Source organism: Typopeltis vanoorti, chromosome 3, assembly GCF_054136105.1.
Source record: "Typopeltis vanoorti isolate ZY-2024b chromosome 3, IOZ_Tvanoo_1.0, whole genome shotgun sequence".
Lineage (NCBI taxonomy): Eukaryota > Metazoa > Arthropoda > Arachnida > Uropygi > Thelyphonidae > Typopeltis > Typopeltis vanoorti.
The window spans coordinates 65,730,591-65,743,066 of record NC_143551.1 but is presented as its reverse complement, the minus strand read 5'-3'; the positions used below and the strand labels follow the sequence as shown (position 1 = coordinate 65,743,066).

Here is a 12,476-nt window from a genome sequence, read left to right as displayed (position 1 = left end):
AAGGATTAACACATAAGGATATGTTATTTGCTCCAAAGGTAAGTTTTTCCCACTGAATGTAAAAAAACAAAAAAAATGATAAAAATATGTTTTCATCTTCCCCAACACACAAGATAAGAACAAAATTAAAGAATTATTATTCATCTTTTATGTCTGAGGTACTTCTGACAAGATTCTCACTATAGTGAACACCATTATAACAAATTACTGAAAAGTACTGACCACAGCCTCACAGTAATAATGTTATGCTAAAAGAAATACAATATAGCAAACTACCCACTAATAAACTATTCCTGTGGTCTCTATAAGTATGCTACAGTGAGAGTGAGTACCTTCACAGTACTTTTCGCTGTTCATCAGAATTAGTATAGGTAATTCTACATGCTCCTCTCCTGTTAACAGACATAGAGGAGAGTAAATAAGTAATTTTCCATCCTTCTCTACATCTGTTAAAATATACGCAGCAGCTTTTCAACTTTCCTTCACAGTTCAACTCCAAACTCCCATAACACTTTTTTTTCCTCTGCTTTATTCATTCCTTCTACCACTGTCTTTTGAAACATTCTTCCTCATTTATATCTCTCTTAAAGCAGTGCTTCCCAAACTTCTGGATGTCGGGACCACCTTTGGAAAAATTAAAATATTTCACAGCCCCCCCCTCGAAAAAAAATCATAATATAGACATATATTATTATAATATTTATTGTATTTATATTCAATACAAAAGATACACAGCGAATATTGCAAAAATCAAATGCAAATATTACATTTTTAGCATCTTACATACACATTTGACATTGCACATTATCTCATATTTTTATATAGATAGATATATTGTTATTGTACATTTGAAGTACAAGCACATGAAACATAAAATGATTAGTAATAAAGAAAGAATTAAAAACATAAAAGAAGTTTAATAACAATTTAATGTGATGGATGTGTTTCAATACTACTACACCACTATCAGGTGAAATATTTGAAACTGCAATTCTTAGATTTCTGCTTTGAAATGAAACTTATATGAATAAGCATATATTTACTAATATTCATTAAGCAATGAAATACGCAGGAAGCAAAATTTGTGAACCCGCACCAATGTGTAATTTGTTTCCATTAAAATATAAAGAATAACAAAAAAGAAATAATAAATAATAAAAATTAAATGTGTTTCTTTTAAGATAAAAAAAATCTACTTAGTCTTAAAAGATTTTAAATTTGTTTCCATTATTTCATGGTCTCCCCCCCCCTCAACAAAACCTACAGCCCCCAAGGGGGGGGGGCTGCGGCCCAGAGTTTGGGAAGTGCTATCTTAAAGAATACAACCCACATGTTTTAAAATTCAATATTAATCAGTTTCTTCTTTTTCTTAAACTTTCTTCTCCAGGGACTTAAAGATACACATTAAATCAACAACCTTTATCTATTCATCTAACAAAAAAAAAAAATCCATCCTTTGGAAAAAATCTTGTAGTATATCAAGTGCAGATCTGACTGGACAAGTGGTTAGCACTTGTGCTCTTGAAGCAACAAACTGTAGGTTTGAATTCCATGTCTGGATGTTTGTGAATAAATGTTTCTAGGTAACAGATGATTTTCACTGCCACTCTATTTATTGAAGTCCTGTTGTGGCTTGAAAAAGTTCCAGGTTCTGTCTCTAGAGTAGGGTTCCCAAATTACATAATCCATAGCCCATCCATAGCATAGATTCTGCAGATTTTTTAACTTTTTGTGAGTAAGATTTCATTTAAAAATGAACCTACAAGTTTTTAGCATATTTTAGCACACAGGAAGTTAACATCTGACTTGAAGCGCATAGAAAATAAATACACTACGAAAGTATTGCCGTTTTCAATGCAAGTTTCTGTCCCCTGCTTACCTTCTCACTTGTGGTGTAAGTGACCCTTCAAGGATATGAAACAACTGTAGTGATGCAGACCATCCATTCAAAGCAGCAAAACAGTTAAAGTTAACAGTAAAACAGGACCATCTACCTCTAGATAGTACATGAGATTAAATCTGACATTAACAAATCAAGAAGCTTGCTGAGTAGCTAGTAAATAATTCTACCACACTTAATCTGCCAGATCATGCTGGAAAGAATCCAAGTATCGTGGTATGCAAGAGGAACTGTTAATGTCATGTATAATCACAGAAGAGTGGATTCCTTCTGTTTGAGCAGCATGTCTGCAAGTGTCTTTTGCCTATCACTCTACTCTATATTTAACTCATCCTCTCTACTAACAATGACAAAAAACATATCAAATAGTTTTATTGTATATCACACAAAACACTCTCACAAAAATATCTCCAAAAAAAAAAAAAAATCATGCCAAAAAACAGAAAATATAACAAAAAACATCAGTAATACTTGAAAAAAAAAAACTTTTTTCTCAATGTCTGCTTCCCAAACATTCCGTTTTTATATAAAATTTTACATGTTACATAAAAATTACATGCACCACCCCTTATAGTCATCCAAACTAGTGAGACTCCTGGGAAGTGCCAGATAATAATAACAATATATTTGGGAAGAAAACTATTAGGGTCTGGCTCCCACTGACGAGACCTCAATAAAGGTCAAAACCAGTCTAGGTAGTGGCCCTTCCCTTAATGCATGGCATTATACATATCTGCAAGGAGATGTGTTTTGCATTATGGGAGATATTAAGACAAGGAGTGATGAGAGCTTGGTCCACCTTTACAATGAGTTGCCTCAGTCCTGAAGATACTTCAGGCGCAAATTTTGTTTGCTTACACTTGGATCAAGGATTAAACTAAATTTATTATATTACTAATAAAGAAACATGAAATAAATCCATTTGGATTATAACTTATTTTGTGTTCATTAGTTTCTGGAGAAAAATAAACATTTCATAGAGATAGATCCTTTTAGGCTAATAAAACATTTCAGGAAAAACTCTGAAAATCATTTTTCTTAAAAAATTAAGCTTACGAAACAAATCTCCCTGCTGTTACTTGCAAAACAGGATAATTTAGCTGCCGCTCTAATAAAAGTTCTTCTGCCCTAAATCCTGTAAGTGTTCCATCCTCTAGTTTTGATGGTTGAGGACTATAAATTCTTAATGTTCCATTATAGCTTCCCACAATTATTTTATCTGGAAAATATATTTTCATGATTTAATTAGACAGAAACAATAACATTCTTAAGAAAGCTATCATTTATTCTATATCTATTAGTAAAAGCTTACAAACACTACACAAATATGAAATTTTTGTTATTAAGAATAAAGGAAAGAAGTTATTATAGCCTTTGTAAAAAAACAGAACATGTTTTCAAATATATTAGTAAAAGGGTTCATAGTCTAAGACCTACAAACAACATGCTCATTGCAGTCCGTAGGTTAATTTTCATAAACAAAAAAAAAATAAAAATATCATCATCAAATTCCTGCCATGTACCCTCAAGGGGTGTACAGGATATGATAGTACTGCATGAAAAATTTACATCATTACTAACATCCTATCTACAATTTTCCTCCAAATCAGTCTGTTACTTGTCAAGACTCCAACATTACCAGATCTTATATTTCTATCGTCTAAGGCACTTTGTACCGTATCAATCCACCTATATCTTGGTCTTTCTCTGGGTCGTTTTCCTGCCAACTTGGCAGAGAACACTTGTTTTGCTAATCTTTCCTCGCCCATTCTGTTTAAGTGACCATACCATCTGAGATTAGCACTGCTAACGCATTCCTGAATGCTGATAATGTTAAGTTCTTTCCTAATATCCTCATTTTTAATATGATATTGCCATTGATGCCATCTGTTCACACCTCTAATATTTCTCAGGACTCTCAAATCTGTGGTCTCTAGTCTTTGGTCAAGTGTTTTACTTCTGACCCATCTCTCAGATCCATAAGTTAAAACTGGTTTGAACACTGTCTTGTATACAGCTAATTTAGTGTTCCGACTAATTTCTCTCTTATTCCATATGAATTTATTCAATTGACTTCCTACCATACCAGCTTTGTTGATTCTGTTGTCTATTTCCATGTTTAATTTACCATCTTCACTAAAAATAAAAATGTAAAAATAAAAATATTAAAGTAAATATTAATTAAATATATTAAATATATATATTTTTAATAATATGTTAAAAATATTATATGAAAATATTACTCATGGAACCAAAGAAATTACACTGCAACTACAGTGTAATTTTTATTTTTTTTATTTTACTAACAAACTTATTACAAACTTGACAGTATTACTGCTATATACTTAGACAGCATGGATATTTTGTTCTGTATTAAAATATATTATTATTATAATACAGGCTCCTCCAAGGAGTTGAGGACTTATTGAGGAAAGGCCTCTTCCAGATCACACACGAATGCTACTCTCTCTCTCTCTCTCTCTTTCTGAAAATATTACTGAATGTTTACATAAGATGCACTGAAAGCATCAACTGGCACCAACTGCCATGAGAAGAACCTGGGAACTTATGATTCCTAATCACATCTTTACTTAGCTTATTATTATTATTGCATAAGCACCTCCTTGGAGTCCCAAAGCTCATCGAGGATGACTCAAATTAAAGACACAATATCTATCATGCCTCTCCTTGAAACCATTAACAAGCAAAGCACCCACAACTAACTCATGCAATCCATTCCATTCATTCACCACTCTCAAAGCAAGAAATCTAGTCCTCATGCCTTTACTAACCACACTCTTACTCAACTTCCAGGGATATCCTCTTGTTCTGTCCCTCTAGCCAAGTGCTGAAATATTTCCTTTGTTTTAATCCTATAAAATCCTTTAAGAAATTTAAATGTTTCCAAGAATAAGTTCTCCCACATATGCTGTAAAAATTATGTCTACACGAAGATCCTTTTTACACTTATATGCTTCTATCATGATTCCTGTCTTTTATATCAAATTATGAAGACTACATTTCTTCAGCATTCTCACATGCACATTCACATATCCAACAGGCTTAATATCATCTTGGTTATCTGCCATGGACAAAGTCTTATACAAGTTATGCAACAGCTCTTCAACCTCATGTCATTTTCATGCACCTCTAACTCTTCATTCAATGTAGCATTATGCACCATGTTACATGCACCCGGTTGATATATCTTAGCAAAGTGAGCACTCATTAATTGAACAATCTCATTAGCTTCTGATACTGAAGTACTCTGCATTTAATAGTTATTCTTTCACATTCATTCTTTCTTTTGCTTGTGGCATAACAATAAAATTCTTTTGGATTGCCTTTAGCTTGTATGGCGAATTTCTTTTCATACTCCAATTTAGCTTTCTGCACAATACTCATTATTTTTCTGGCCTGAGCTTTATATATTTCATAACTCCTTTCACTCTTATTCTCACGATATTCTTACATCATCATCTTCTTGTGGATCTCTTGCTTAAAAAGGTTGCACATCCATTTGACTCCCAACCTATTTATTCTTCAAACACTTGGGATACATTCAGATACCATTCTTATTTAAATACTTTTTCAAGATTCCCATGCATTGCTGACATTTTTCCTATTCAGTAACTGATACCGTGGGACCAAAGACAGTATTCTCCTAAGTTGATCATAATTTCCAACTTGGTAGTCTAGCATGTAACCTGTTCTGATGGGAATATCAATATAATTATATACTTCCCAAGAAAAAAGCACAGTATGATCACTGTCACCAACTGGTGATAAAATAGTCATATTCTTAAAAGAGATCCCTTCTGACACTATGAATAAATCCAACACTCTTTGACCTTGAGCTCCTTCTTTCACATGCTTCTTGAGAAAGTTGACTCACAACAATTCAATAAATTGCTCTTCATTCTTATCATGAGATTTCACTCATAAGGCTAAATTGGTGATGCATTTCTTCATTCCCTGCAACTGAGGTGTCAGGTCTGTAGCAATACCCCGCCATATATTTCATTCTGTTATAGTTGGAGTACATAGTCATCTGACAGCATTAGAAGTACTACCTCTCCTCTCTCCCTTCTGTCATTCCTAAAAATAGCATACCCATTATACTCAATCCAGTTACTATATCTAATTCTGATTAGCCAGGTTTTCATTAATGCTAATGATCTCAGGCCACATCATACCTCATAAAATGTTACGTGTTGAATAAAACAAAAATGTTTGAATCAAAATTTACAATACCTGAAAACCAAAATAAAATTAACAAACAGAACAATTTAACTAAGAAACATTTCTTTGTCAGAACAAGAGTGAAAAAAAATGCCCTGTGAATAAAAAATAAACACTCACTTTCAATATAATATAAAGAATTTCTTAACTAGTATATTTGAAATTTAAATGCAGAAAAGATTTATACATGAACAATTGAAGAAACATCCAGCTAGTGATGTGGTAGAGAAGTTTTGGATAGTAATTCTATGATAAGAGGAGTGCTTGATGAGAACATGATGAAATCATGTTTCCCAAGATTACGGATACTAGGATGCAGAGAGGGAAAGTGAAAGAACTGATAGTTTTTAGTAGGTATGAACAATCATTCATACCTGTCAGTATGAATTCAGTAAAAGTGAAAAAGAAGAGTGACAGAGTAATGATTGTGAGTCTGGTGCCATGGCATGATACAGGTTAGTTGAGAAGAAGGGTGATAATTGCAAACAGGTCAATGCATGGGTTGTGAAAGCGAGATGGCACTCAGTTTCTGGATGTGTGGAACAATTATGATAGATGAAAAGACTTATGAGCAGTGGAATGCACTTGAATGGATCTGAAGTTGGGTGTCTAAAGAAAGTTTTATTCAGTGAGAGTCTGGAAATGAAGAGTCAGAGGAACTAGGTTTTTTGGGGGAGTGGGAGTGAATGCAGACAAATGTGTGTGTAGGCAGTCTTAAGGTGAGTGAATGAGTGGGTGTAGAATGATCAAAAAATGAGGTAAAAAAATCAGGTTCTAAAATTAAATGGGATAGTCAATACAAGTTGTAAGAGTGGTTATGGATTCAAGTGGGAATATATTGCAATTTATGCATACTAATTAATGGAGATGATTGCTAATGTCAGAACCATCTGGAATGAGGAGAGAAGTTTTTGGCATTGGTTACAGACATTTATGAGACATTGATGATTGTGGTATTTTCAGGGAAGAGAAATAAGAAATGATGCAAAAAAAAAAAGAGTAGGAGTTCAGCAGGAAGACAGAGATACAGTGCATTTGAGATTATCTGGTAAAAAACAGTTGTCTGGCGCTGCTGCTATTACAAGGGGATATAGGCAAGCGAGAATGAGATGCCATACACTGACAAATTAGCACGAGTGCAGAATGTGTAATTATTGGGGGGGGGGGCTTTAAACATAGAATCAAAGTAGGAATGGTCATATGGAACGAAAGAAATGGATTTATACAGCTACTAAGAGATAATTACCTGAAATAGCGTGTGATGGAAGGGACTTGGGATTCAGGAATGCTGGATCTGGTAACAGCATCAGAGGAGCTGTCAGTAACCAATATAGCAACACTGCCTCCAACTATGGCAAGTGGTCACACAGTCTTGACTGGGGAGGCTGTCAAACCGCAAAATTTCCCAAATTTCACGTGGAACTGATTATGACAAACTGAGGTAGTCTTGAAACAGTGCCATGGCATAAGAATCTGGAAGGGGATGATGTCAGCAGTGCTTGAGAGATGGTTAAGTGGTATTTGAAAGAAGCAGAATCAGACTGAATACTCAGGGTCAAAGGATAAAGCAGGGAGAAATCTGCATAATGAGTAGTATCATTATGCAGAAGCTACAAAAAAAGAGAAAATGTTGTGGAGAACATATAAGGAGAAAGGTGATTAGAAAGCTCATGAGCAGTACAAAGTACAAACATATGGTAAGGAAGGCCAAATCAGATTATAAGAAGAAATGAGCTAAGCAGGCGAAAGGAAATCATAAGTTTATTTAAAATGTGTGGTGAATAAAAAGAAGAATGACTATGGAAAGCTTATCTTAATGAGTACTAATGGCAGGAAGGAAATAGAAGCAGATGAAATGGTTGAGTTATTAAATGATCAACTTTACAAGGGTGATCATCCAGGTGGAGATACTACAGTGCCAGATGTGATAATGACTGATATGAGAATAGAATTGGATGAAATGCTTAGGATACTTCAGAAAATGTAATATGAAGATGGTTATAGGATCAGATTAAATAGTGGCTTATGTATTAAAAAAATGTGCAAGGGAATTGGTACTTACTCAGAGCTGATAAGGTTCCAAGGAATAGAAAAAGAACAAATAGTTCCATTGCATAAATGAGGTTCCAAATTACAAATCAGTTACTGCCTCAGGAGTGTAGGTTAAAGTCAAAGGCAGAATCAGGAATGGGTGGATGGGAGTCTTAGTAATTTACTCACTTTTTCTAATAAACTAACAATTGAGGTGGATAAAGAAGATGAATGCACAATGTGGTTAGACTTTACAAAGGCATTTGACAGGATAATATACGGAACCCTGTTAATAAACTGGAGCAAATGGGAATGTTATGAAGCTAGTGATATGAATAAGAGGGTGGCTGACAAACAGGCATCAAGGAACAGTATTTGAAGTTGAATCTACAGAAGATATGACTGTCTCCATAATGTGAGTGTGTCCCCATGGCTCTGTGCTTGGGCTGCTGTTGCTGCTATGTAATTTTTTACATCAATGATGTAAGAAATGATTTAGGGGGAAATGTCCAGTTTTGCTTATGATGCAAAACTATGTAAGACGATAATAAATTAATATACAGAGATTTCTAATAATGATTTAAATAGACTAATAATATGGGCAAGAATAATGGTTGCCAGATCAATCTGACAAAATGTAATGTTACATCCTTTGGGATGAAAAGATTATTATTATTATTATTATTTGACACCTCCAGGGAGTCCATAGATTCATCGAGGGAGGGCACCTGCTCTACAACTCTGTCTCCACCAACTCAATCCGCCAACTGACCGCAACTACACCACCTACCGAAGACCACCACCACTGGTATCATCATCATCACCACTGGTTATCAGCTGTGTATTGATGAAACTAGACTGCAATAAAGATAAAGCTAGATAATGGGATAATTATGGACAGGCAGGGAGTTGCAGTTTACAGAGCATATTGCAAAAGTGGCCATCAGATTACCTGGATGCTGAAGAATCCTAAAAAGAAAGATGATAAGTAATCTCCTTTTCTCTAAAAGGAGAAAAGGAGGTTATTACCCTTCTTTGATAAGATGTATATAAAATTCCTTCTGGAATTCTATATACAGATCCCATTGTCTATTTTCTATTCCATTCTCCAAGAGGTACCTTGGAGAATGGAATAGAAAAGATCCAGGGCAAGTGATGAAGACTGTGATGGATCTATGAAATGCTCTCTCTACAGAATTGGTTTGTAGGTTTATTAAATGGATTAAGGATTAACACAAAAGAAATTTTTCAATATGTGATAGAGAAAACAAAAGATCGCTCTTGGAAACTGTAAGAGTGTAAGGACAACATTTTATGTTTGATTTCATGGAGATGCCCAAGAAAATAATGACCATAATATGATGAATGAAAATTAATGTTTAATCCTAACACAATTCCACATGAAGCATTACCTGTTCCATCTGGGCTGTTATCAATATTGGCAACACACAAACAACCTTTATCAAACTCTTCATCTGATCCACAAAATGTATTCCACCAATCCCTTGCTTTGAAAAGGGACATAATTTATGAGGATTAAGTGGAGTTACATCTGCTTGAGAATGGCAAACCTGTGGAAAATGTTTTAAAACAAGAATATATTTGTCATAAGTTCATTAAAATTAATAATGTTTAATTTTATTATTAAAATTAAATTGGTGAACTAATTGACATCAAAAATTTCATTGTCAATTAATTAATTAAATTGTGCAGTATTTAATAGTTCGGTGCTAATGATATTCTAAATTCTCTCTGATCCAAATGAGGCATGATAAAAAAAAGTTGACGGATTAGCTGTAACAGAATGATATAGTTGTCAGTACTACTAGTCATTGATAAAATAGTACAGGTGAACCCCAACTTACAAACATAATGCATTCATGGAAATATGATTGTAAGTTGAATGTTCACAAGTTGAATTTATACATTTTGTGAAATATATTGTTAAAATTTTTAATGAATTCATAAAATAAATTACCATACAAAGATAGTAAAAATTAATAATTCCAAAATAATTAATTATAATTAATTAAAGTACTTAAAGCTGATGTCCTTTTTGGTTCCTTCATGGAAAGAAATAAAATATAGTATACATAATAACTGTTAGTACACAACTGATATTAACTTATTATTTTTGTATTCATTATGTATGTTTACAATAAAAGGTTATTACTATAAAAAAACTGCTACTTTTGAAATACACACACCATTAACGTGTGTGGAATGTGTTCAGCAACCGAAGAATATTTGGTATAGCATACAAAGGGATAGGAGTCACCAGATTAAACATTTTTCATAATGCTTATAAAATATTGGTGAACTTCAAGGCAATGTAAAATGTTTGCATGCATGAGATTCTGCATTTGTAAAATAAATTGAATTCCCAATTTATTAGTCTGCACAATGTTCGTAAATACAAACTGTTCGTATCTTGAAATTTCGTAAGTAGAAGCTTGCCTGTACTGCCATCTCTTCTATGCAAACTATTTTGTTACATGCCAGTCAGAAGTAATAATAATAATAAATCTCTAACTCCTTTTAGTTACAATGGGAGTATGTAGAGCTTTTTACCAACTTTCTGAAGATTAGTAAGAAGCTGGTCTCTGCTCTTCAGCTATTACTGATAGTGGACTAAAGCTATCAATGAACCAAGGCTTTCAGAGGAGAGATTATGGCAGACTACTATCTCATGGCCTTAACCCTCATAGGGATATATTTTGTCTGAAACAGTGGGAGTTCTACAATCAATTTTTGAGTTTCAGGGTTAAAAACCTACTTTTCTGTGCCAAAGATTGACTAACTTGAGAACTGAACAAAATAAGCCTCTATTTCTCTAGGTGGTGACTAGAATTAAACTCATCTTTGATTCTAGAACAAATGCCATTTGCTCAGGGTTATGCAGGAATTATGTTAGTCAGATAGATTTTTTTCAAAATTCAAGTCAGCACTTGAGGAAAAGAGATTTCATAATGCACACTCACTCAAAGAGATCATAAACATTTATTCCAATGTAATATTCCATCAGTGGCAAATGGTAGACTAGCTGTATATGATTGCAAGGGAATTAAGAGATAGCATGGATTAACCTATATTACACTATGCAGAATCAAAAGTTACAATTGAAAATTTTTAATTATACCATATATTTGTTATTATAATTGGAATATTACTGTGATTATATCACACTCTTATTTCTTGTAATTAAATAATTGATTTAGGTTCAACTCATGCAATTTTATTTCTGATAAATTAATTACAGAAATATTTACGCATTTTGCTAGAAGCCTGCTACTGGTATTATTAGAACTAAACAAACTATAAGTAATATAGAAGAAACATGGGCAAGGTAATATAATTAACAGGATGAAATTTCTCATGAAACATTGCTAGAGCACAACATAACATAAATTGGCATGGAGATAGCTGTATAATAATAGTAATAATGTTTTCTGCATGAGGACAACCCCATATTGACACACAGCCATGCAATACCTCTCTTTAAACTAATTCACAGATGAAGCACTTATAACCATCTCTGGCAATATATACCACCCATTCACCACCCTCTAAGCAAAAAATCTAGTACTAACATCCTTATAACCACACTCTTACACAATTTCCAGTGGCCACCTCTCCTAGGAATCAAATATACCAGCCAGTTACCAATCAGGTTGGATTCAGACTAGTTTGGTGGGCAGCATTATTTGCTAAACTCTAACAAAGCACAATTTAATCACCGGATAAAACTCTATAAAACAGACAAAATATAACACTTCTCCCTACCTTGACACACAATCATCACAAAATTAAACCCTTTCTCATTATGTGGTTTAATGGAATAAATACAGCACAAATAAATAATTAAACCACATGTTTAACCACTCCTATATTTCATGTCAGTCACTGAGACATCATCAGAGAAACAATATTAAAATTGCAAAAACACACAAATATACACAGACAATAAGTGGAAAAAATTAGACTGAAGTCTAAATTCTTACGAGGGATGCCCTCTATGTTGGCTAGCTTTTGTGTTGCTTGTGAGGCCTGAGAATTAAAGTTTCCCAAATCTTGGGAAGTTTAATATAACCATATTTATTAAGATTAGGTCAGTTTTTTAATTCTGTTGCTGATTCTTAAAAAAAGTCTTTCAAATTGGTATTTATTGTTGTGAAGCATAGTGGTTTTTTTTCATTTGATTTTGTGGAAGGTATCCAAAGCATGGTCAGCAAGCCCTGACTAACTATACTTATGGTGACAGATGTATTTTTTATGTTCTTCTAAGCAGATGTTAACAGATCTT

General features: G+C 33.5%; 1 protein-coding gene across 4 annotated transcripts in view; it reads right to left on the bottom strand.

The window, feature by feature from the left end:
* Positions 1-12,476, bottom strand: part of BBS9 (Bardet-Biedl syndrome 9) — a 347,462-nt gene that overhangs the window by 251,681 nt on the left and 83,305 nt on the right. For all 4 annotated transcript variants that reach the window (XM_090415673.1, XM_090415671.1, XM_090415675.1 and 1 more), the window contains 2 exons: positions 9,586-9,744; positions 2,957-3,119 (listed from right to left, as the gene is read on the bottom strand). In XM_090415673.1, coding sequence (XP_090271799.1) covers positions 2,957-3,119; positions 9,586-9,697 — 275 coding nt within the window. In that variant the 5' untranslated portion in view covers positions 9,698-9,744. The remainder of the gene's footprint in view (positions 1-2,956; positions 3,120-9,585; positions 9,745-12,476) is intronic.